Below are 26722 nucleotides of genomic sequence, written 5' to 3' on the forward strand. Positions count from 1 at the left end.
TGACTGATACAACTATGACTTTTGAAAGATGTCATTTTGACATCATTTTGACTTATGTGTTCTCCTTGGGATGTATAGCAACGCTACTTGATAGTCTCGTAATTTCCGATATTGCCGGTATCGGTCTTCCTCGTCCACGTTGTCCATATGTTCAAAGTGTATTTTCGCGACCTCCCTAATCTACGGTAATTTCTATTCTTATATAAATATATTAAAATAAACCACAAATTTAATAATAATTTTATAATATGTAAAGTACTTCAGATAGAAATGTTGCAATGTTTTCTTATATGTATATCTCTTGAATGTTTTCACATTCTCAAATTTTATTTATTAGATCGTTCGAAAAGTTCGTCTCAAATTTCCTATATATTACACATATGTATACAGGAAGTTTAAAGCAAACTTTACGAACAACCTATTAAAATCTTAAGTATCCTGTATATTTATATAAATAATGCATAATAAAATCAATATTACAAATACATTGCACCGTGTCATTGTTGCAATGTTACATTGTAATTTATCTGAGGGAGGACATTTCAATGTTGCTTCAAGCTTGCAGCAACGTTGCTGAAACATTTCGCAATCTCCATGCCCCATACAGCACAAAAGCTGCAACAGCATTGCTGCAACATTGCAAGATTGCGTATTGCAAATGCAATGGTGCAACAATATTTCAAACACAATATTGCGTAATATTAAGTCTGCAATATTGTAGCTACACTGCAAATACAATATTGTGCAATATCACTCTTATAATGTTGCAACTGTATTACAAAAACATTAACTTGCAATTATACAGTATAAATATTTTTTACGGCGTACATACAACGTTAATCGGGTTTTCTGAGTTCACAAGATATAGCTATAACACATGCAACTCGTAAATCATTCTAAAACATACAGGTTCAACCCTTTTTTTATAATATAATACATTCCTGTGTATTTATTACCTACATATATAATAGGATGATTGGAAACAACCCTGTGTCCTTCAAAAGACGTAATCCTGACTAGATTCTGAAACGATTTTTTCTTTTACAAAACTTTATCCAAAATATAGTTTTGAATTATGAAAGGAAATGGTTATCTTATTATCACAGGTTGAATGCAGAAAACAGGCTGTGGCGGCGCAACTCACCGTCAGACGTGACAACTGACAGCCACCTAATATAAGCGACCACGTATAATGCAGTAAATTTCGCCGCTATTGCCTACGTCCTGTATTCAACTCGTGATAAGAAAACTATTGCCTTTTATAATTCAAAAACTAGATTTTGGATAAAGTTTTGTAAAAGGAATAATCGTCTCAGAATCTCGTCAGGATTATATATTTTCAAGGACCATGGGTTGTTTCTTATCACCCTGTATACATACGTACAACGTCTTATTGCATTTTATTGCATTATGGCTACATTGTTACATTGCAATATTGCTGCAGTCTTGCATTTTCATATTGCTGCGTAGTTGCATTGCAACATTGCTGCACTGTTGCATTGAAATATTGCTGAAGGCGGACATTCTAATGTTGCTGCAATGTAGCTACAATATTGCAGCAACATTTCGCAATTTTGCTGCAATGATGCAATCTTTCAAAACAATGTCTCTGCAACGTTGCTGCAATATTTCCGTGCTGTATGGGGCAATGTTACAATGTTGCAGTAAAAGGTGTATGCAATGTTTCTGCAATCTTTCGGTGCTGTATGGGTGCACTTTATGCGTATTTGTGCTACGCCTATTTTCCAGGATGGTGTTGTGAAATTCAAAATTACATTAACATAAGTTATCTGCATGACATTTACATCAATTTTTCTCATGTAGACAATGTAAATTTTATAAATTATGATATCAGAATGCGTAGCACAGACATGCACCGAGTGGAAATTTTATCGGCAGAGTCCGAAAATGCGTAATGAAATAGTTCCAAAAGTAAAAATGGACGTGAGAGCGCGCGAAACAGTTTCCCGAAACGGTATCAAGTAAAACGCCGGCGCGTGGCCGCTTTCAGGTTTCTCTCTAGTAAAACCAACGACAGCGTGAGCAAGCGAATCGCGGCTTTTTCCAACGCGCGCGCGCGCTAACGCCGCTTTCGTACGCATGCGTAAGAGAGCACGGTCTACCACGTGACCGCTTCGACAGGCGTGTGTCAGAATGTAACACGGGAGGACGAAAATAATATCTGTCTCGTTTCTCATCATCGTCTTATCGTCATTATTTTACATTGTGTTTTACATTAACATACATTGTATATTTCTACAATAATTCTATACAATTCTACAGTTCTGTGTAATTTTATAGATTTATACGCGCTTTTATATGAACAATTTTTAAAAGCGAAAAAATTGCATATATATAATTCTATATATAACTTTGTACAATTGCCACAATTATATATAATTATAAATAAGCAATTTTTTTTATATAGAAGCATGTGGAAATCTATAAAATTATACAAAACTGTGTAGAATTGTATAAAATTATATACACCCACACAGCACAGAAAGATTGCAGAAATATTACATTGCAAGATTGCAATATTGCAGCAACGTTGCGCAACATTGCTGCAACGTTTCTGGAGGATTGCGGCAACGTTGAAATGTCCGCCCTCAGAGAGATTGCAGTGCAACATTATAGCAATGTTGCGGCAATATTTTTGGGATAATGTGTTGTTGTACATAAGCAGAGAATTTACTAATTACATATGCATCCGAGCCTTTTTCAATACACGGCAAGCTATTGCGAAGCAACCTAAGGAGATTATGTCGCCTCGCAATAGATGGAGATTGCGAGCAACACCGCACTGATCAAGTACTTAATAATTCGCGCATTATTAGTATCAACGAAAATAATATTATAAAATTCTCGTAATTAGAAACATTTTTTAAATAGAAAATATAGTATTTTCATTATTTTTGAAACATTGCTGCAATATATTGCTATCGAAAGTTTGCAATTTTATATCCCTGCAATGTCTCTGCAAGATTGCAACGTTTCTACAATGTAACTGCAACCATCTGTGCTGTATGGGCAATGACTTTATTATTTCTGAATTGATTATTTTTCACTTTAGTTTACTATAATATACGATACTTTCGATTACTCTAATTTATTCCAAATACTACAGATGTTAGTAAAAATGTGTGTACTGTGTGATTGACTATACAAATAGAACAAAAAGGTGATTATTCTTCGTATTGTATTATTTAGTCGCGGGGGAGCGGGCCTCGCGGCGCCAGCCGGCACGGTACGCTCATGCGCGGCGCGACTGCGCGCGCGCGGAAAGGTCCGGCGCAACATGGCAGTCAACGGCGATGCTCGGCGGTGTTTGACGCGGTGTTTGCGTACGGTACGTTGAATACGCTCTCGATGCGTCGGCAGGAATCGTGACTGGCCAGCGAGGTGGTCATCGGTGACGCGTGCACAAGCGAAACGTACAGTGCTCGACGCGGGTGCTCGACGCGATCGGCGCGGAGGCTTAGACTGCAGGGACAGAGGTGAACCCGCGCGGCTGCAAGATGTCCAAGCCGGACGAGAACGCGGACACCGGCGACACCGGGGACAACTCGAACGGGTCCTCGGCGGAGACGACGTCGTCGCGGGGCGGCGACTTCGAGACGAAGCTCGAGACGGACCGTAGCAAGCGCTTCGACTACCTGCTCAAGCAGACCGAGATCTTCTCGCACTTCATGACGAACAATCAGAAGGACAAGGCCGGCAGCCCGCTCAAGATCAAGGCCGGCAGGCCCAGGAAGCAGCCCCAGGAGATCCCCAAGCCCGACTCCGTCGATCACCGGCACCGTAAGACCGAGCAGGAGGAGGACGAGGAGCTGCTGGCGGAGAGCAACGCGAGCGTGGCGCCCACCACGCGCTTCGAGTCCTCCCCGCACTACATCAAGTCCGGCGAGCTGCGCGACTACCAGATACGCGGGCTCAACTGGATGATCTCGCTGTACGAGCACGGCATCAACGGCATCCTCGCGGACGAGATGGGCCTCGGTAAGACGCTGCAGACAATCTCCCTGCTGGGCTACATGAAGCACTTCCGAAATATCCCCGGGCCGCACATCGTCATCGTGCCCAAGTCGACGCTGGCCAACTGGATGAACGAGTTCAAGAAGTGGTGCCCGAGCCTGAGGGCCGTCTGCCTGATCGGCGACGCCGAGACCAGGAACACCTTCATCAGAGACGTGATGATGCCCGGCGAGTGGGACGTGTGCGTCACGTCCTACGAGATGGTGATCAAGGAGAAGTCCGTGTTCAAGAAGTTCAACTGGCGCTACATGGTGATCGACGAGGCGCACCGAATAAAGAACGAGAAGTCCAAGCTGTCGGAGATCCTCAGGGAGTTCAAGACGACCAATCGGCTCCTGCTCACCGGCACGCCGCTCCAGAACAACCTCCACGAGCTCTGGTCCCTGCTCAACTTCCTCCTGCCGGACGTGTTCAACAGCTCGGACGACTTCGACTCCTGGTTCAACACCAACAGCTTCCTGGGCGACAACTCCCTGGTCGAGAGGCTGCACGCGGTGCTCAGGCCGTTCCTCCTGCGGCGCCTCAAGTCCGAGGTGGAGAAGGGGCTCAAGCCCAAGAAGGAGATCAAGGTGTACATCGGCCTGAGCAAGATGCAGCGGGAGTGGTACACCAAGGTGCTGATGAAGGACATCGACATCGTCAACGGCGCGGGCAAGATCGAGAAGATGCGGCTGCAGAACATCCTGATGCAGCTGCGCAAGTGCTGCAACCATCCGTACCTGTTCGACGGCGCGGAGCCCGGGCCGCCGTACACCACCGACGAGCACCTTGTCTACAACTGCGGCAAGATGGTGATACTCGACAAGCTGCTGCCCAAGCTGCAGCAGCAGGAGTCCCGGGTGCTGATATTCAGCCAGATGACGAGGATGCTGGACATTCTTGAGGACTACTGCCACTGGCGGTGCTTCCAGTACTGCCGGCTCGACGGCAACACTGCCCACGAGGACCGGCAGCGGCAGATAAACGAGTACAACGCGCCCGGCAGCGAGAAGTTCATCTTCATGCTGTCGACTCGCGCCGGCGGCCTGGGCATCAACCTAGCGACCGCCGACGTCGTCATTATCTACGACTCTGACTGGAACCCGCAGATGGACCTGCAGGCGATGGACCGCGCGCACCGTATCGGCCAGCAGAAGCAGGTGCGGGTCTTCAGGTTCATCACGGAGAACACGGTGGAGGAGAAGATCGTGGAGCGGGCGGAGGTGAAGCTGCGCCTGGACAAGCTTGTGATCCAGCAGGGCCGGCTGGTCGACGCCAAGCAGACCGCGCTCAACAAGGACGAGATGCTCAACATGATCAGGCACGGCGCGAACGAGGTGTTCGCGTCCAAGGACAGCGCCATCACCGACGAGGACATCGACACGATCCTGCAAAAGGGCGAGGCGAAGACGGAGGAGATGAAGCAGAAGCTCGAGAGCCTCGGCGAGTCCTCGCTGCGCAACTTCACCGTCGACGCGCCGACGGACTCCGTCTACCAGTTCGAAGGCGAGGACTACCGTGAGAAGCAGAAGATCCTCGGCATCGGCAACTGGATCGAGCCGCCCAAGCGCGAGCGCAAGGCCAACTACGCCGTCGACGCGTATTTCAGGGAGGCGCTCCGTGTCTCGGAGCCGAAGGCGCCGAAAGCACCGAGGCCGCCCAAGCAGCCGATCGTGCAGGACTTTCAGTTCTTCCCGCCGCGACTCTTCGAGCTGCTGGACCAGGAGATCTACTACTTCCGGCAGACGGTCGGCTACAAGGTCCCGAAGAATCCCGAGCTCGGCTCGGACGCCGCCCGGATCCAGAAGGAGGAGCAGCGCAAGATCGACGACGCCCAGTCGCTCTCCGACGAGGAGGTCGCCGAGAAGGAGAAGCTGCTGCTGCAGGGCTTCACCAACTGGACCAAGCGGGACTTCAATCAGTTCATCAAGGCGAACGAGAAGTACGGCCGCGACGACATCGAGAACATCGCCAAGGAGGTCGAGGGCAAGACGCCGGAGGAGGTGATGGAGTACTCGGCCGTCTTCTGGGAGCGCTGCCACGAACTGCAGGACATCGACCGCGTCATGGCGCAGATCGAGCGCGGCGAGGCCAAGATACAGAGGCGCGCCGGCATCAAGAAGGCCCTGGACGCGAAGATGGCGCGGTACCGCGCGCCCTTCCACCAGCTCAGGATAGCCTACGGCACGAACAAGGGCAAGAACTACACCGAGGAGGAGGACAGGTTCCTCGTCTGCATGCTGCACAAGCTGGGATTCGACAAGGAGAACGTCTACGAGGAGCTGCGCGCCACGGTCAGGTCGGCCCCGCAGTTCCGCTTCGACTGGTTCGTCAAGTCCCGCACCGCGCTCGAGTTGCAGCGTCGCTGCAACACCCTCATCACCCTGATAGAGCGCGAGAATCAGGAGCTCGAGGAGCGCGAGCGGCAGGAGAGGCGAAAGAAGGGCAGCAACGTAGGAGCGAAGCCGACGTCCAAGCGAAAGGAGAATCTGCCGGCGCCGCAGGACAAGCCGCGGAAAAAGAAGAAGTAGAGCCGAGAGCGTCGGTGCATCGGCGAGCCACCGCACACACACCACCCCCCGGGACTCTCTTTCGGACACTTTTCGAACTCGGCTCTCGCGAGTTTAAACCACGACTGAAGTACGGACCACGGGTATTCACGCAGAGCGCTCTTCTTTTTCTACATTTGCAAATCCGCTCGCTCCTCACCGCGTAACTCCGCGCGCGTCGCTCCCCTTTCATATTCCATTGTAAACGAGATGCATTCTTAGCTAACGACTGCCAAGCTCCATCCGGCCTCGTCGCGTCGTCTCTAGCGAGACCATGCGGACTTATCTTGGACCGTTCGCGCCGCGATTGATCTCGGGGAAAAACGTAATCTCGCGCAAACTAGATCTATCTCGTTAATGCTGCAACACTTGCCGATGGACTTGGACAGAACTCAACATTGCAAGTGTTTTTTTTTCATGTGCTCACGGATGCCTGATCATGAAATGAGAGAGAGAGAGAGAGAGAGAGAGAGAGAGAGAGAGAGAGAGAGAGAGAAACGTAAGAACAAGTATACTATTTATTTCCCTGGACCTATCGAGTAAGTTGTTAAAATTATTTTTCTTAAACAAACTTTTAGGAGCCAACGTCGTCCTACACGCGCATCGGTCAAATTAAGAGATAAATTTATTATAATTCGAATCTTGCTAATTTATAGTGTCTCATTAATTGTATTATAATACGCTGCTACGAAATTCTTTGTATCGCATAATCTTTACGAGGAAATGAAGTATTACATAAGCGGTATATACCAATCTATTTTGTAGACAAACGGCAACTCCGTAATACTGTTCGGAGGTGCATTCCTTTCAATCGTCGTGTATTTAGTTTCAACGAGGAAAAATTGCCGCTCCGTCATTCGAAAGTTGCATTTCTAGCATGCGATAAATCCCGTTGGTATTTCCGGCAGGAAGATACATACTTTTAGGCAGTTTTATATATACTTAAGTTTACGTATACGCGAATACACATCGAATAAAAGTTTGCAAAACAAAAGTAAATTTGAAATATTATGAATAAATCTTACTATTACGGATGGAGGATGTTTTATTTCAGCTGCCATACGTCGTGGTACTTTTTACGAGATGTATTCGTCGACCGTTCTCGCAATTGCTCTGAAGGAGATACAAACGTTTCAACTTCATACGTAAAACACTGGTCGACGATCGAATCTATATCGTACTTGTTAGACTTAAAAGTTTAATTATAACAACAATTGTAAGCGTACTGCTCCGATACTTGATTGCACACACAAGAATGTATTGCGAAGAGCATGAACGTTGATGGTTAAAAAAAGAATAGACAAATGTGTCAATCGGGTCTTAAACAATGACGGAATCGACATTAGACAAATTGTTTCCGTTAACGAGTTACGCGAAAAGATAACGGAGCTGTTACATGGAAATTAATTGGACGTAAAACTTATCTCCTTTGCACACTTGCAAGTGCATTACATGTTAAAAAAATGAAATGTTCCGATGTCGACTTTCTTTGAACCGTCCTGAAGGCCTCGGAATTCTGTACCGTCGCGGGATATAACGATCCTAGTTACATACTTTTATATATTTGCGCACAATTCGCACTTGTCCCCTTTCGATCCAGAAAACCGCCAGAAGAAAAATAAAGATATTCTCAGAAAATGTATGTAGTCTTTGCACGTCGCAACGTAATCGCTGGCAATTGTCGAAGAGACTGTTAGAAAGAATCCGTGTTATCAACATTTTTAATTGCGATCTAGACATGACGTGATTAGAGTATATTAAAGGCAAGTACAATTATAATTACAATCGTTACACCTTACTTTCACACAACTTCGAGAGTTCACATCTATAACGAGTTAAAAATTAATAGCCACAGTGCTTATTTATACGCAACACAGAAGGACACGTGGGAAATTCGCTTGAAACCAAAGTGATCCATTTTGTCATTCGTCTTGCTTCCTATCTTTTTTTTTCTATCGTGTCCCTTTAGCAGTTTTATGGAATTGTTCCTAAAAATCTATGAACAGTATTGGTACAATTCGGATTTGATCGGCGATGGAGTACATTTAGTTTTCAGCAAATATGTATCCACGATGAATACATAATTATTGATAGCAGTACGATTCGTACGTAATCATCCATGGCAAGAATCGGCCCATTATAAGACATGTATTGTATTTGGATTACGTTACATTCATATATTTACGAGGTAAATTCAACTGAAGAGATCAATTACGCAGAATAGCGATCCAAGATTAGAAAAAGGAAGGAGAAGTTAGAAATTCTCGAACGGATGACAAACAATTTTGCAAGACTCTTCACAACTTATCTTCCCCTATTTCGCACAATGTTTTTAAGAAAGTATAGTACAAATCACTTGCTCGATTTGCAAACTCGATTACGTCTGTTTGTAATGTTACGGCAAAAGGAAATTCAATGCAGAACAGACGTCTCGATTTCAATCCCGTGTCTCGCAATTGCACAACGTTCGGAAGAGATTCCGTCTACAGCGAGCATCGTCGAGATACGAATTCCGAGATAAGTATCGAGCTTACATCATTCTATACATGACTTCCTAACGCTTTAATGATTATATTTGCGCTACACTTTAAAAGTCTGCGACAACGGCAATAATAGGATAATAATACTGGCAAATTGTATGGCGGTTTTAAGCAGACTTCATCCCTAAACAGCGAATATTTTCGCATTCGTCTAAGTACGTATACTACAATATATTACTCGAATCTACAATATTTTCTCAGCGTTTACATAATCAATGCTTCCATTTGACACGGGCGCGTTGTAGATGTGCACCGGTCAAATAATTTTTTTACAATTTAAATTCCTTCCGATTTTGATTATTCGATAAACGATAATTATACATTTTCGCTCGCGGCAATCGTTTTTTTTCCCTTACATCACTAGGAGAGTATTGACTTACTAAATTGTCGAACAATTATTTCTGGACTCCTGAATAAACGTGCGGATAAAAATTCTCGTTTTATCGCCTAATGTACACTTTCCTATTGTGCAGTTGAAAAAGGATCAGTTCGCTATTATGACAATGCTGCTATTTGGCTAAATATATTTCAGGTATATTTTCATAAATCACACCTCTCGTTCGCTCATCGAGCCGCTATCATTGCGGCTGAACAAAATCGTTTCTTTTTTCCCCACAAGATTCGCATAACATAAATAAAGCAATCGCGATGTCAAAAGTACAATTAAAGGTTCCTCGCACACATTTACAAAGTAATAATACAATTAAATAATTCTATTTAACGCTATATATACAGGTGTTCCACCAGAAACAGAGCACTCGAATAATATTGCAAGATTTGAAAATACTCGAAAACAGATTAAATATAATCGGCCTGGATGCAAATTATATAAAATCGCTACGTACAACGGGTTGCGGGAAGAAAAAATATTTTCTATTCAAAAGAAAAATGGATCGTTGCTAAAAAAAAACATTCCCAGAATCTTCTGTTTCTGAAGGATCATTCTATGTAAGAGTTACGTCTACATAAAATAAATAAACTTGAAAAATGTAACATGACTATTATCAGAGTAGAGGAATGGATATTAAGTCAAATGCCGAGTTTACAATAGCCAGCGCGCTTAAATAATAAAACCTACTTATGTATTTCTTTTTTATATAACGATTCACAAATAATTGCCCTCCAAATCTCTCAGATCTGTAACCCTTTTACAATCTTAACTATAAGCGAATTCGGCAGCTCGCACTAGCGCGCACTGAATGCGCACCAAGGCTTATTTATAGTCGATTCTTATATTTAAGGATTGTCTTACACCTTGAAATACTTTTTAGCCAGTAAAATGATCCGTACAGCATTCGTACCGATCATGTTTCTCGACTAAATAGTTTTTAGACATGTACTTGAGAGGACCGTAAATATAAGATTCTGAACAAGTCTTAGTGTACACTCACAATCAGTGCAAGCTGCCGAATTCGCTGCATGTAAAATTAACAACGGGTAAATAAAAGAATATTTGACTGTGGAAGCCGGGAAACGCCTTAATCTTAATAATTAATTGTAATCGATTTGTTATACGCTAAAATAAATTGTTCTTCATAAATCATTAGTAACTACATCTCGATACTAATAGCGATCACCATTTGCGCGAATCTGCATATTTAAAACTATAAATAATCACTTAAAACGGCCATTGCACGCTCGATTGTAAAGCTACGTTCTGTACGACGAGAAACAAAATACTAAAGATATCCAATAAAAGATTACCCGCGAATAGATTCAAATGAAACATAAAAAAAAACACTATTGCTATAGCCACGTAATGGCGATAAGTTAACGTTACGCGAAGAGGATTTCGAGAATCGTGCGGACTGCATTACGTAAGAATGAAACGAAAATGCAACGCTTCCCTTTAAATTCGATATTTCGTCTATACTTTTATATACGAGTAAGATGGAAATGATCTAAGTTAAAGGTTCAATCGAAAATCTCGCAGATGCCTCCAGGGGGGTGGATCAGGGGGTGGAGGCAAAGGGACTGGTTACGGACGGCAATGGCCTCTCTTCCTACCGCCTTCGTTACCATCCTCATCTTCACCGCCCCTTCGTACTTCCGTATAACGTTCACCTTTCACACTTACAATCTTATTGTCAAGATACCGTACCAGCTTCTTAGGCTCCGTTTTCGGCGCGACTGGACGGTGCTCGCGGCAATCGTCGTCCCTATCGACGTAACTGTATCGCGCTATGATACGAGACTTTAACTCCTCGTCGTTCACTCTCGCTTTGTTACGACCGTTGGGCTGAAACGAGTAAACGTCAACGAGTGCAAATCATAAGCCGCTCTCGTGCGGTCGAGCAAAATCAATGCCTGATGAAATCTCACCGTCAGAAACGTGAGGTTGCTCACGATACTCTGACCCGCCTCTTGACGGTGTAACGCGAGCTGCGCGGCTTTCGCTATATCGCCCCCGGCTACCGCTAAGCAGTGCCTCGCCTCGGCAGGACTCGCCGCCGGAAACATCTCTTGCAGCACGGCCACCTGATGCCAGGAGGATTCCTAGAAAGGCGATGTAATTAGAGATCTTACAAGGTAGGTGTGAATCTGTTGTCGTCGTTCCAAACTCTTTGCAATTACTTTGAAAAGTAAGAACAGTATTTTCACTGTATATGTATTTGAACGAAATGAGAGATCGGACCTTCTGCGACCACGAGAAACAAAAGAACCTAGACGAAATATATTCGAGTCTTTTACGAGTATTGTATTGAAAGTTTCATCTTCTTCAAATCAAAAGAGAAAGAGAGATAAAATTATATAAATCAAAAATTTAATATAAATAATAAATAAAAATATGACTAATATATTGTAGACAACTTCATCCTAGGAATCCAAGTATTACTTGTACAAGATTCGACTTTTTACAAGAGAAAGTACATTTGAAATCTTGCAGACACTCACTTCAAAATCTTAAACTTAATTCAGGGATTTGGTCACTTTGCAAGTACAACGTATTAAATTTCTCAGATTATTCGAATCTTAAAAATGAAACTTGGATTTGATTGTAAAGGACCTACACAGCACAGAAAGATTGCAGGAAGATTGTAGAAATGTTACATTGCAAGATTGCAGCAACGTTGAAATGTCCGCCCTCAGAGAGATTGCAGTGCAACATTATAGCAATGTTGCGATGCAATATTTTTTTATTAATTTGTTGTTGTTGTACATAAACAGAGAATTTACTAATTACATATGCATCCAAGCCTTTTTCAATACACAGCAAGCTATTGCAAAGCAACCTAAGGAGATTGTGTCGCTTCGCAATAAATGGAGATTCCGAGCAACACCGCACTGATAAAGTACTTAATAATTCGCGCATTACTGGTATCAACGAAAATAACATTATAAAATTCTCGTAATTAGAAAAATGTTTTAAATAGAAAATATATTTTTATTATTTTTGAAACATTGCTGCAATATTGCTATCGAAAGTTTGCAATTTTATATCCCTGCAGTCTCTGTAAGATTGCAATGTTTCTGCAATATAACTGCAACCATCTGTGCTGTATGGGTAAAGGAGCCACACAGCACAGAAAGATTGCAGAAATGTTACATTGCAAGATTGCAATATTGCAGCAACGTTGCGCAACATTGCTGCAACGTTTCTGGAGGATTGCAGCAACGTTGAAATGTCCGCCCTCAGAGAGATTGCAGTGCAACATTATAGCAATGTTGCGGTGCAATATTTTTGGAATAATTTGTCGTTGTTGTACATAAGCAGAGAATTTACTAATTACATATACATTCGGGCCTTTTTCAATACACAGCAAGCTATTGCGAAGCAACCTAAGGAGATTATGTCGCTTCGCAATAGATGGAGATTGCGAGCAACACCGCACTGATCAAGTACTTAATAATTCGCGCATTATTGGTACCAACGAAAATAACATTATAAAATTCTCGTAATTAGAAAAAGTTTTTAAATAGAAAATATAGCATTTTCATTATTTTTTAAACATTGCTGCAATATTGCTATCAAAAGTTTGCAATTTTATATCCCCGCAATGTCTCTGCAAGATTGCAACGTTCTGCAATGTAACCATCTGTGCTGTATGGGTAGGTACATCCTATATATTGAACTCGATCCCATCTCCAGATATAATAGACGCTCAAGAGCGCCTGGCCTGCCCATCTCCCTCGAAATTGCTCTTACTTCGGAAAAGTATTCCCCGCTCGAATCGCTACCAGCGTCGCTCGTCTCCGAGAGATGGTGGACCCGCATTCTCTGCGCACCGGCCGGCAAGAGGGCGGCCAGGCTGATGTGGTTGAGCGGATCGCTGTGGGACTGGCAGTTCTCGTTCTCCTTAGTCTCCCGTTTCAGCTTGCTCTCGACGTCGAGCAGCCACTTGGACACAGCCTCCTTCTCGATAGTGGAAAACTCGGGTAGGCAGGCAGATACCATCTCGCACAGTCCGTCCACGTCTAGATCCTCCTCCAGCGCGCTCTCCTCCAACATACTCACTACGTAACGGAGTACAATGTCGTCTATTAAGCTGAAACAAGCGGATTCACCCCAGTTCATCAATATCCCCGTCGAGATCGGAGGACGGGAAACGTGGGGAGGGAGGGTCGGTACCTCAGTTGAGCGGTGGGCACCTGCTTCCTGACGAAACTAAATAAGGCCTTCTTCACCAGCTCCTCCTTCTCACCCATCGTACGACTCATCCTGCAATTGTCAAGCTGGTTAACACGTGATTCCCCGGCGACGCTGGAGACACGCGATTGTCGACGAGTGTCTACAACGCCCGGGTCCGCGCGAGCGAGCGAGCTCGTCCCCGAGGACTCGGACGCGCGGCCTAACGAGCGCCGCGACGGAGCGTTCCTCGCGCGTCAACGTTCAGTCATTGATCCTTTAATATATAGGTTAAGGGAGACGAGAGGGCAGCAGGTCCCTGGCTCGCGGCCCTCGCGCGCCCTTACGCGCGAGAACGCCGCGACGACGTTCCCTCTCGAGGAGCTGCGGGGCGGGAGTCGACCGGCCGTGACCGGATCGCGCGCGACGGACGCGTACGAGGCCAGGACAGGCGGGTGGACAGGCAGGTAAAGACGGAAGAGAACAGATGAACCCCCGAGGGAGAGCCGCGGTCGCGCTCGTGGTAACCGAACGACGAGCGATGATCGACGACGCGGAGCGCGCCGGTCGCCGCTCGCTCGCGAGAGGAAGGCGTCGGCGATGAGCGCGCCGGTACGAACCTGACCCTGAACCAGGCTACCTCGATCGGGACACACTCGGGCTTTGCCAGCGACGCCAAGCACTCGAGATGAATTTTCGTATACAAACAACGCTCGTCGATTTGACAGTTGGCGAGGGGAGGGGCGGACGCGCGGCGCCTGGCGCCACCTAGCGGGTCGCGCGGAAACCTGGCGCTGGATTTACATCGCGCTTATATAGTCAAAGACATCGCGCGTTACGCATAGCTGCGTACGGGTACGGCGCTACTCATTAACGCTTGGGCCTCGATTTTACGAGGATACACATTTTCATAACCTTTATTCCCATTTATATATCAATGAGTTTCAGGTTGTAGTACACACAAGACTTGTATACAAGTCTCTGGTAAGCACCAGAGAGAAACCTGAGAGCGACCACCGCCGGCGTTTTACTCGAGACCGTTTTGCGCGCCCATTTTTACTTTTCGAACTATTTCGCTATGCATCTTCTGACACCGCCGATAAAGCCGCCACTTCCCATACAGCACGGATGGTTGCAATTACATTGCAGAAGTACGTTGCAATCTTGCAGATTGCAGTGCAAACTTGCAGAGACATTGCAGGGATATAAAATTGCAAACTTTCGATAGCAATATTGCAGCAATGTTTCAAAAATAATGAAAATATTATCCCATACAGCACAGATGGTTGCAGTTACATTGCAGAAACGTTGCAATCTTGCAGATTGCGGTGCAATCTTGCAGAGACATTGCAGGGATATAAAATTGCAAACTTTCGATAGCAATATTGCAGCAATGTTTCAATATAATGAAAATACTATCCCATACAGCACGGATGGTTGCAATTACATTGCAGAAGTACGTTGCAATCTTGCAGATTGCAGTGCAAACTTGCAGAGACATTGCAGCGATATAAAATTGCAAACTTTCGATAGCAATATTGCAGCAATGTTTCAAAAATAATGAAAATATTATCCCATACAGCACAGATGGTTGCAGTTACATTGCAGAAACGTTGCAATCTTGCAGATTGCGGTGCAATCTTGCAGAGACATTGCAGGGATATAAAATTGCAAACTTTCGATAGCAATATTGCAGCAATGTTTCAAAAATAATGAAAATACTATATTTTCTATTAAAAAATTTTTGTAATTACGAGAATTTTACAATGCTAATTTCGTTGACACCATGATGCGCGAATTATTATAAGTACTCGATCAAAGGCTTGTTTTCTGTTCCTACACTAATGAACTAGTGCAATAAATTGGAGTAAGACAAGCATATTTTTTCTCATTCTAGCTTACTGCACTAGTTCACCAGTGCAGGAACAGAAAACAAACCCCATGAGTGCGGTATCGCTCGCAATCTCCATCTATTGCGAAGCAACATAACCTCCTTAGGTTGCTTCGCGAAGGCTTGCTGTGCCTTGAAAAAGGCCCGGATGCATATGTAATTAGTAAATGCTCTGCTTATGTACAACAACAGCAAATTATTCCAAAAATATTGCACTGCAACATTGCTATAATGTTGCACTGCAATCTCTCTGAGGGCGGACATTTCAACGTTGCCGCAATCCTCCAGAAACGTTGCAGCAATGTTGCGCAACGTTGCTGCAATAATTGCAATCTTGCAATGTAACATTTCTGCAATCTTCCTGCGATCTTTCTGTGCTGTGTGGGCGCGCGTTAAAGCAACGTCGCTTAATTTTATCCTTACAATTTAATTCACTCTTTCTCTATTTACATTGTCTCTTTCTATGAATGTAGATTAACTTTAATTTCGGTTTAACTTGCTTTTTATCTCTTTCTAGTTCTAAGAATTAGAAAACGAGAGATTAAGGCCTGGTTTCACCAAACGTTGCTCAACTTTAATCTTAGTTTAATTCACGTTTGTCTCTTCCTAGAGTAACAATTAGAAAGAGACAAAGAAGCTAAGCTTAAAATTAAGTGATGTTAGTGAAACTAGGTCGAAAAGTGAGAGCGAACCGAGATTAATAATCTGCATTGATAGAAGTGGATATGAGGGAAACAGAGAGGAGGAGTGAATTAAGCTGAAGTTAGGCGACATCGGTGCAACCGGGGACCATCGTTATGTCACATTGCAGAATAGTGAAGATGTTTTCAAATGCTTTTTTTTTAAAGAATGATTACGATATGACATGACTGAGCGCGCGAATTTCGAACAATCTGATTGGCCAACTTTGAACACTCTTCATTTAAAAACTATTGTATTATATAGCTTCGGCATTTTGGTACTGGAACTTCCGCCTCAAAATAATCTCAGGAATCTGCTATTACACATACACGCGCGCGCATATAATAGCGTGTATGTGTGTGTATAAATTACGAATGTATGAAAAGTATTACGAATACATATATGAATGTTACACAATATCGTGATACGGGATGTTCAAAGGAAGGCGTATGCGTAGAGGTGTCTCGATTCGATTTCCCAGACTTTGTTCGATCAGCATTTTATTTTCTAGGTCGATTATCAGAGATGTCACATTCACATCTATCGACGCGTCAACGAACAGGAAAAAGCTTACATTTTTAACTTACACTCACATTTTTTTCTCGCGCAAAACCTGCGTTTTCTTATCGAAGAAAACACGTATGTACGTACGTACGATAGAAATTTTGGTTCGTTCGGAACACTGCGTGTTGTGATAGCTGTGTTTATTCGAGATGTGGCGTTACACTCCGGATAGCCGAATTCGTTGAGAACAGATCTCGAAAGTATTTGCTGCATATTTGATCGATAGAACACCAGCAAAACTACAACAGAATCGACTAACAGAATGGCAGATTGATTGCAGGAGCTGTGTGGACTCTGCTGTTTTGTGACCATTTAAATGTTTATGAAATGATAAATTCTACTCGGTTTCAGCCGGCAATCCGCCGCCGTCAGATTACATCGGTAGACTCGGCCGGAAAAACGCGAGTTTAGTGCGAATACAGATGCCGGGTTTGCTGTAATATCTGAGCAGATCTGCTGCCAATCCGTTGTCACATCGCAGACAGTTTGTCGAGGCGTTACAATTTACACCCACGTACTTCCAACCGCGTACCGGTGACGATAACTTATTTAACTCGATACAGATACATAAATAATTACAACTCGTGATGAAATGATATACTCGATCACTTTCGTAGACAAAATAAGTTACACAACACAACTCTAGAGCCTAACAAATTTAGGACTTTTACAACACAAAGTATGTCACATCCGTCAGTACAATTAATTACTTTGTTAAAACCGTGGACATTACAGTATTAATTTTTATATAAATGCGTGATCTATATCAGACGCTCGTCACTTGTATACATACGAAGTTAATACACGTAGAAGATATTTAAATAAATATACACGTTGCGATAAAAGACGCGCTGGACTAGCGGAAATATCTCTTAACATTGTTGTACCTTCCTCAAAGTGTCTCAAACTCTATATAGTAAGATATTAATCGTAGAGATCTCTGATTAACAGCGAGACTAAATTAAAAAGGTAAAATCTTCTCAAGTGTTCTTAATACGTAGATTCCAAAAATAACAATCTCTTCGTTTTGGTACTTGATTCTCGCGCATCACCTCCGGTTTGTCGTTATAAGAATTGCATTTCTTCGCTTGAGAGTCCCAACAAAACAAATCGTAGGTATCCTTACGCTAGTTTCCATTGAAATTTATGGTATAATCCGATCATTACATAGATTACAAGATATCTCTATACTTTACTATGTCACTTTCTTCTCTTTCGAGGCGGGCGTCGCATTTTGCTCGATTCCGTTGTCCTCGTCAACGGAAGCGTAATCGAGAGGTTCTTTTTTATTATTATCGTCTTTGTTACAGGTCGATTCTGGCTCTTCGACAATGTCTTGCTGTTGCTCTAAGAAATCGGTAGGTACAAACTCCATTTGGTCTTCGTTATCGTTTAAATCCGGCGGAGCTGGTAACTCACAAAAGTGCAGTCTCTCGTCTTCGTCGTTAACTTCTTCGCCACCCGGATCGTCCTCCTCGTGCAAACTCATAAGCTTCTCAAATTCCGAGGTAGGCGTAACATCTTCACTGTTCTCCGGGAATATCTCCGTCGGACTAAGAGGTATATCTAAAGGCTCTAGCTTCACGGTCGCGCACGGCGACGTTGGGGTGACAGGCCGCTGCAGACGTATCTTGGTGAAAGGTCTCGGCTCCATATGTTCGGACTGCTGTCGCTTTTGCGCGCGCTTAGGACTAGAAGACATAGACACCCTCGAGGGTGACGCTTTATTCTCTTTGGACTCTGTGGTACCTCTAGGAACTACGTGTTGTGACGACAATGGCTTCGTTTGAGGTATAAGTAGCGGTGACTTTGCGTTCTACCGACGAGAGAAAGAGTAGTACAAGTTAGTTAAACTTTCGCACATTAACGGATCTAATTGCAATGCAATTAGCGACGGTCGACTTACTTGGGACGAGGGACTCGGACCGGCTAGTCCCTTCACTTGCAATGCCTCGGCGGCGTTCAACAGCTGCGGCAATTTATCGTGAGCGACATTGACTTCCCCGCGGTACATGAATTTCACCAACGCCTCCACTTCCCAGAACTTCAAGTCCTTCATTAGAATAATGGGATGTTGGCACGGATTCTCCCGTAGCAGGTCCGCCAGGTAGTCACTGCAGGAAGATAGGATCATTTTGTGACACTTCAAGGATCGCCCTTCGCACGCCAGGGTCACGTCGACAAACTGCTCCGTGTCCAGTAACGACGGGAAGCTATTTTGCATATTACTATGGTAACTGTTCCACCTCAGGCAAACCTGAAACACGTGGAAAAGGACGGGCTTGATAAAGTTCCGCATTAAAATTGCACTCTCTTCCTGTGAAAAGGAATGCAACGTGCAAAAGCTGCTACGTACTTCCGTAGGTTGCTGGTGTACGACGCTATGGGGTTGATTAGTCTGTCGCGACGGCATTTTAATGGTCGTAGGTGCCACTTGCTTCACTTTCAACGGAATAGTTTTTAATACGAGAGTCTTTGGTTGCGATGGATGCTGCTGCTGCTGCTGCGACTGCTGTTGCTGCGGCGCCGGTGCGATATTACGAATATGAGGTCTCACTAAAGACTGCGTGGCGATCCTTATGGCTTTCGTGCTTCCTTGTGATGTCGACTGTAAAACTGTGACAGAAAATTTATGTCATTAGTGAATCTTTCTTGAAAAAAAAAAGAGTCAAGGCGCGTGACTTAAACAGTTAATGGTTCGACCATAATCGAGCCTCTAAATATAATGCTACTTGTCGTCTCGTTTATAGAAGAATTCAAACCGTTTAATTAGCAGTTATACACAGTGTATTCAATAAGTTCCAGGACTGGTCGCACACAGATCAAACAATGCCACGTATTGACTCCTCTTTAATATCAAGCTTCTACATAGTCTCCCGCCAATTTGATACAACGCTTAGAACGAGTCTTCAGGTCCATCATCGCCTTCTGGAACGCCTCCACTGGAATACTGTTCAGTTCCTTTGTCACCGCCTTTTCAATCGTCTCTACTGACTCATATCGGTGTCCCTTCATCTTCAATTTTAGCTTGGGAAACAAAAAATAGTCTGGGGGGAGGGGGACAGATCAAGTGAGTACGCAGGGTGGTTGATGCTCACAACTTGCCTTTTCGTCAAAAACTCCTGTACAACAATGGACTTGTGAGCCGGTGCATTGTCGTGCAACAGCCCACCACTCTCCGCTCTCCAACACTTTTGGCCTCACACGCCGCATTCGTTTTAAAAGTCGTTCCAAAACTCACCTGATCTGTCCCCCCCCCCCCCGACTATTTTTTGTTTCCCAAGCTAAAATTGAAGATGAAGGAACACCGATATGAGTCAGTAGAGGCGATTGAAAAGACGGTGACAAAGGAACTGAACAGTATTCCAGTGGAGGCGATGATGGACCTGAAGACTCGTTCTAAGCGTTGTATCGAATCGGCGGGAGACTATGTGGAAGCTTGATATTAAAGAGGAGTCAATACATGGCGTTGTTTGATCTGTGTGCGACCAGTCCTGGAACTTTTTGAATACACTGTGTAAAACTGGAATTAATTTAATTAAAATATCAATTCGTTTAATTAAAGCGCACCAGCAAAGATCATATTTTAATTAATGAACGCGCGCGTTAATAAACATAAAACTTTAAAATTAACTTAAATAAGCCATCAGTTCCATTTAATTGTGGATTGTAAAACACAAAGCTAAAATGGACGTAGAACTGGAAAATCAATTCAATTATAATATCAATTTGTTTGAGAAAGATTGCAAAATACAAAGCTCACGGCTGAAATTCTATTTAATTAATAAATGTGAAAAATTAATGTAATTAAAATGTCCATTTCTTTAATTAAAAGCTGTAAAATATACAAGCCACAGCTGAGATTCTAGTTTAATTGATGAACGCAAGATAGATACAAAACTTTAAAGTTAAACGTATCTAAAGTATCAGTTTTGTTTAATTGAACCCCGATAGGAAAATGTCTCAAATATTGGGTAGCTACTGCATCATCCAAAAGGAAGAAATTTCACAACGATTTAAGGCGATTCGCCAAAACGCAGCGGTTGTGCAGGAATAAAATTTTTAAATGGTATTTGGCTAAAAATTGATAATCTCAATTTAGGAGATAAATCGTGTACAATTATTTCGACATTTAGGAGCAAAATTACCCACCAACACAGTTATGTGTAATAAATGTTTAAAAAGACTTTATCGCTCGGCCTGCTTTTATCTCGTCTCGCGTGAATTTCACTTGCGAGTATGGGACGTCTCGTAGCGGCAGCTCGTCGTAACACGACAGCAATTTAATTGTGCAAATATTCTGCCAAAGCGATTCGCCAAAACGCAGCCGTTTTGCCGGCATACTATTTAGAAATATATTGTGCAAGTATTTATCGCCATTCGATGAAAGATCTTTATTTCTGCATATGTTGTTCGAAATTTATACGCATAACACTCCAAGCTTCATCCAGAATTCGTCGCATAACGTGCTGAATATTTTCCTATCGAGGAAGGTGTTTGCTGTTATCTAAATAAAATTATATAGATGATTATCTAGATAAAATTTTAGCGTTATCTTATCTTTATATAGATAATAAAAATAAGTATTATTTATATCTGCATCTTAGATGAAAGATAGTGTTATCTTTACTAAATTATCTAAGATAACGTACAGATAATTTGGTTTAGGGCCACATAAAAATACTTAACAGTTACACTATTTAAATATGGATGGCGTTGTAGACCATGCATTTATGTGTGTGTCATATAACTTAACCTGAATATATTCTATATCCCCCTTTATAATTTATATTTTTCTATAATTTTTTTTATAACTTTTTCTACTGCGTTTACATGAAGTCTTAAAAATATTATCTGAAAATTATCTAGATGAATCATCATATAATTTTATCTTTTATCTAGATATATTCAAAACGAAATCATCTTTATCTTATCTAAGATAAATTTATATATTTTTATCTTATCTTTATCTAGCTAATTTTAAAATCATCTATGCACAACACTGGTTGTAAAATACAAAGCTCACGTCTGAAATTCTGTTTTAATTAACAAAATTAATAAAATGGACGTAAAACTTGAAAGTAAAACTTATCTGAAACATCAGTTTCGTTCGATGGAAAGTTGCAAAATACAAAGCTCACGTGTAAAACGCCATTTAATTAATAAAATTGACGTAAAACTTGAAAATCAATTTAATTACGATATTGATTCGTTTGAAGAAAAATTGCAAGATACAAAGCTCACGGCTGAAATTCCGTTTCAATTAATAAATGCAAATGGGTGTAAAATTAACTCGACTGAAGTATCAGTTTTATTTGATAAAAGATTGCCAAGTACAAAGCTCGCGCGTTAAAAATTCCCCTTTTAATTAACGCCTAGATTAGCGCGGTGTACACTCACCCTGATAACGTCTGCCGACCAGCCGGCCGCCGTGGTGCACCCTGAGATGCCGGTGCAGGTTCGTCGTGCCGCACTGGCGCGGGTTCGCGCCGCCCCTGACGACGACCGCGCCGCAGATACGGCACTGGGCGCGAAGCGGATCGTTACTACACAGGTCGAAGTGTGCCCAGACCGCGCTGGGGTTCGCCATGGCGCGCAGACTGCGCGCGTGCGAGCGCACCCGCGCGACGCTCCGGATGACGACGGACGACGACGATGAGGAAGAGGACGGCGGCGGCGGCGGCAGCAGCCCCCCCGCCGTCGGCGGCGGCGGCGGCGTCGTCGCCGACGCGGGCGACAGTCTCGCCTCGCCGATGAAGTAGTCGTCCTCGTCCTCCGGCTCCTGCTTCATCACCAGGCCCCTCCGGACGTCCGCCGTGGAGGCCGCCGTCGCGACGCGGACCGACCGCTCGGCACGAGAACCGTCGCCGCGAACGAGCTCGATCCGCGGGACACCGCGTCACCACCTGCCATCAGTCGTCATCGACATTTTATCTCTTTGGAATGACCTAGCTAATAATCGTCGGGCGGACACGCCGTTTCCCGCCCGAGGAAACCGTCGTCGCATTTTTTATCGCGGGTCTCGGTCTCGTCGCGCGGGCGCACGCGGCTCCGCGCCGCGTTTTATTCCTTATCGTCCGTAACGACGATAATCGTTCGCCGCTTTTTATAGGAGCGCCACGATTCTCCGCCGCGTGGCATTAAAATAGGCGTCGCGTCGCGCGCGCGCGCGCGCCAAGCATCTCGATGGGGAACATTGCCGCACACCAGAATTGTTAACTATAAACCTAATTTCGAATACGAACAAAAGATCCGTCCGTTTCAATCTGTCGAGCTTTCATGCTTCTAACAGCCGCTGCACAACGCACCGCCGATTAAAATAAAATTGGCGAACAAGTGTAGATAATAAATGTTGAAAAAATATTGTCAATGTTGGACAAATATTGAATTAATATTAAATTAGTGGACAAATATCGAATAAATGTTGAATACATATTACGTAAATGCTGACAGAATAGTGAATAAATGTATAAATATTGAATCAACATCAAAGCAATGTTGGACAAATATTAAATAAATGTTGAGTACATATCGAGTAAATGTTGAAAAAGTAGTGAATAAATGTAAAATAAATGGTGAGTAAATATTGAGCGAATGTTGTGAATGTTGAATAAATCTTGAGTAGATGTTGAATGGATGTTGAATAAATATTAACTAAATGTTAAATCAACGAATATTGAACACACGTTGAATAAATGTAAAGGAAAACTGGTGCCCGAATGTTTGAATTTTCAACGTCGACAATTTCTCTCTAATCTGTTTATAATAACGCGAGTGGAAAATCCATATCCCATACAGCTCACAAATGTTGAATCAACATCTCAGAAACGTTCCATTACAACATTGCATCAATGTTACGAAATGTAGCTAGATTCAACGTTGAAAAGATATTGCAAAAACGTCTAATGTCCGCTGAATTGTAATGTCTTGTAGACGAATTACAATTCAACATTCAGAAAACATTGTTAACATTGGTCGCGTTTAGCAGAATATTTTTTACAACTGTTGGAAGTGTTGAAATTGAATTATTCCACTAAAATAATAATCCAATCTTAGCTCAGAAAATTTCTAACCGGTGCAAAAATATTATATATACATTTCATAATTATATATTTTTAAGTATCTATAAATAATGTTGCTGAAACGTTGCAATGTTGAATATTGAAGTATAAATATCTTTTCTACGTTGAATCTAGGTTAACGTTTGTACATTAATACTTCATATTATTTTTTAAGTATTTATTTGAGTGTCAAAAAATAATAATTTGTTCAAGATTGTTTTAACGTTGCAGCAATATCAAGAATTAATGCATAAACAGTAACCTAAATTCAACGTAGAAAAGATATTTGTACTTCAACATTGTAACGTTTCAGCAAACATTATTTTAACTTTCTGTGCTGTATGGGTATATTGCATAATGCAACAAAGTACACTCCTGTGTAAGCAATGGTATAATAGCGAAAGGGTTAAAGTGCAGTCACGTATCCGAAAACTGGAGCAAGAATCGCCATTATTCCCAAAATATAACGAAGAGATGTAATCGTCCCGCGCCCTTCTCTCTCTCTCTCTCTCTCTCTCTCTCTCTCTCTCTCTCTCTCTCTCTCTCTCTCTCACCTCCCTCCTTCTAGGAGGCACAAGACAAAAGCGATTAATCTCTATATCTCTGTTCGAATTCTTTAAGCGCCAAGTCAACAAACACGTGAACGATATTCGTTCTATTCGTCCATTTCATTTGCGCCCGAATTCCGAAGATCCCGTAAATCACGGAGAAGAAAAGAATCGGGGAAAGCACGTTTAAACTGCGTAAAACGGGACCGAGGGATACAATAATATAATCGCACTCTAAAGGCCGCCGTACTTGAAGATACGCAGGCAAAAATATATTTTGACCGACAAAATATCGAACGTGTACTTCCGTTTAAAAAATACGATAATACCGAATATTTTACAGCGCGCGTGCATACGTTATATTCTTATAATTAAAACTTTTCCACGGTGTCTTTATGACAAATTAAATTTAAGACAATATGATTAATTTTACATTCAACTGAATTTGAAACCGAAGCTCGTGCGTCTTCGTAAAGTTTCAAGTTTAATTTCCATACCGACGTTCTTGTACAATCACATAATTTTCTTTAAATTACATTTAAATAGTAAAACTTTAATTTTAATGTGAAATGAAACACTTTGGTTAAATACAAAAGAAAGATTTGCGCGTCGTACAAAACTTGAACAAACGCTCTCGCCTAATCGACCAACTTTTCTTCAGTTTAAACAAACAAACTCAAATCGCGAAGCTGAAAAGCCACAATCCTTTTCATCAATCCATCAAAAGTGACTTTTATATCTTTTTTTTCTCACAACAGCCCCGTGTACAGTAGCCCTTAGGACGTATCGCTCACGCGGAGCGAGGGAGGAAGCGGGGAGGGGAGGAGCAAACGACCGAATTCACTCTCGCCACGAGATCCGCAACGCCGCCGGGCTGCGCCGCGCGCGCGAACACGCGCCATCTTTCCCCATTCGCGTTCCTTCTTTTTCTTCCTCCCTTTCGCGCGCGCGTGTGCGCGCCAAACGCGTTTCAACGGCCGGGCGCGCGGAACCGTCCACGCGAAACCCTCTCCTCTCCTTCCCGCGGCGCCCTGAGGATCATCGTCTGCACGTTCGCCGCGTCGTCCATCCTCGCCCTCCTCCCCCTCTGTCCGTTCCCTCTCTCTCGCTCTCTCTCTCTCTCTTTCCGCGTGGCGTTTCGCACCCACTCTCTCGGTCCCCCGTCACCCAGCGACGTTCGCCGCTCACGGAGAATCGGCGGTTATAAAACGGCGACCGTGTGACAAGTGCGCGGCGCACGACACGCCGTGCCGCGGGCGAGCGGAGCTTCCGCCTGCCGGCCACTCCGCCGCCAAGCGTCGTCGCGAGAGCGAGAGGCGTCGTGCCTCACGCGACGCGATTACCGATCTCGGGGAACGATCCTCGGTATCGTCACGCGCGGCGCACTGTACTCTCCCCCGATCGATTCGCGGAGGCGCGACGCTTTATCGCGCCGACTCTCTTCTCACCTCTCGAGTGTCCCTCCGGTCTGTGCTTTCCGCGGCTCGACAATGACGACAATGACGGCGACGGTAGAGCGAGACGATATCGTCGATAACCGCGGAGAGATCGACGGTCGCGTGTCTGCCCCGCGTGCCGATTCCTCTTTCTCTGTCTCTCTCTCGCTCGCTCTCTCGTTCTATCGCTCTCCTCCCTCTCTCCTTATTCGTTCTCTTACGATACTCAAGCCTCGTGAGATCACCAGGCGAGGATCGTCGGGACCACGCGCCACCCTCGACGGCCACCCGTTATTATCCCCGATACTAAAATCACGTGCCGGCCCACGGAGGACCCGGAGGAAGATCGTTAGCGTCGCTCGGACGCGGTCGCGAGACACGAATTGGGTGGTGGCCCCAGTACGGCTGGCCGTGGCACGCGCGCGCTACGCCGGACGCCGGGACGATTTTCCCCGAAGCCGAACCCGGGAGTGACTAAAATCGAAATCGGTGAACGAACAGGGGCGCGTCGGGGCGCGCATGTGCGGCGACGGCGTCGCCTCGCCGGTCGTCGACGCATATCCGTGCCGCGCGGCGCGTCTCGTCTCGCCTCGTCACGGCTCGGCTCGGCTCGGCCCGACCCGGCCCGGCCCGTCCGCGCCGCTATCGCGTATGCGCGCGCGTGCGTGTGCCATTCATTCCCCCCTCCCCTTGCCCCTCCACACACGAATCTCTTTCTTCCTCTTTCCGCCGCCGCCGCCGGCCGTCCCGACTCCCCGCCGTTCGGGATTACTAACCGACCTGACGATGTCCGGCCCGTAAACGCCGCGCGCGACACGCGCGAATTCACGATCGATCGGAGCAGTAAAGCCTGCTACAGACTGCACGCAGC

At 44.2% G+C, this 26722-nt stretch overlaps 3 protein-coding genes across 4 annotated transcripts; 1 reads left to right on the forward strand and 2 right to left on the reverse strand.

The window, feature by feature from the left end:
* Positions 1 to 3445: 3445 nt before the first annotated feature.
* Positions 3446 to 7597, forward strand: LOC105558458 (chromatin-remodeling complex ATPase chain Iswi). The gene has a single exon (XM_012006156.1). It carries the CDS (start codon positions 3519 to 3521, stop codon positions 6543 to 6545), a length of 3027 nt encoding a protein of 1008 aa, XP_011861546.1. The 5' UTR covers positions 3446 to 3518; the 3' UTR covers positions 6546 to 7597.
* Positions 7598 to 8266: 669 nt separating this feature from the next.
* LOC105558459 (CUE domain-containing protein 2) lies at positions 8267 to 14390 on the reverse strand. The gene is made up of 5 exons (XM_012006157.1): positions 14291 to 14390; positions 13674 to 13763; positions 13251 to 13590; positions 11426 to 11599; positions 8267 to 11342 (listed from the first exon to the last, which is right to left on the reverse strand). Exons 2-5 carry the CDS (start codon positions 13760 to 13762, stop codon positions 11082 to 11084), a joined length of 864 nt encoding a protein of 287 aa, XP_011861547.1. The 5' UTR covers position 13763; positions 14291 to 14390; the 3' UTR covers positions 8267 to 11081.
* Positions 14391 to 16725: 2335 nt separating this feature from the next.
* Positions 16726 to 26031, reverse strand: LOC105558460 (protein bric-a-brac 1-like). 2 transcript variants are annotated; one of them, XM_012006159.1, is made up of 4 exons: positions 25864 to 26031; positions 19163 to 19422; positions 18713 to 19063; positions 16726 to 18622 (listed from the first exon to the last, which is right to left on the reverse strand). In XM_012006159.1, the coding sequence occupies exons 2-4, from the start codon at positions 19217 to 19219 to the stop codon at positions 18002 to 18004; spliced, it is 1029 nt and encodes a 342-aa protein (XP_011861549.1). In that variant the 5' UTR covers positions 19220 to 19422; positions 25864 to 26031; the 3' UTR covers positions 16726 to 18001. The 2 variants fall into 2 exon arrangements, with proteins under 2 accessions (XP_011861549.1, XP_011861548.1); XM_012006158.1 differs by lacking the exon at positions 25864 to 26031 and adding an exon at positions 22207 to 23668.
* Positions 26032 to 26722: the final 691 nt, after the last annotated feature.

The sequence above is a fragment of the Vollenhovia emeryi genome, unplaced genomic scaffold (genome assembly GCF_000949405.1).
Source record: "Vollenhovia emeryi isolate VEMERY1.0 unplaced genomic scaffold, V.emery_V1.0 DF939342.1, whole genome shotgun sequence".
Taxonomy (NCBI): domain Eukaryota; kingdom Metazoa; phylum Arthropoda; class Insecta; order Hymenoptera; family Formicidae; genus Vollenhovia; species Vollenhovia emeryi.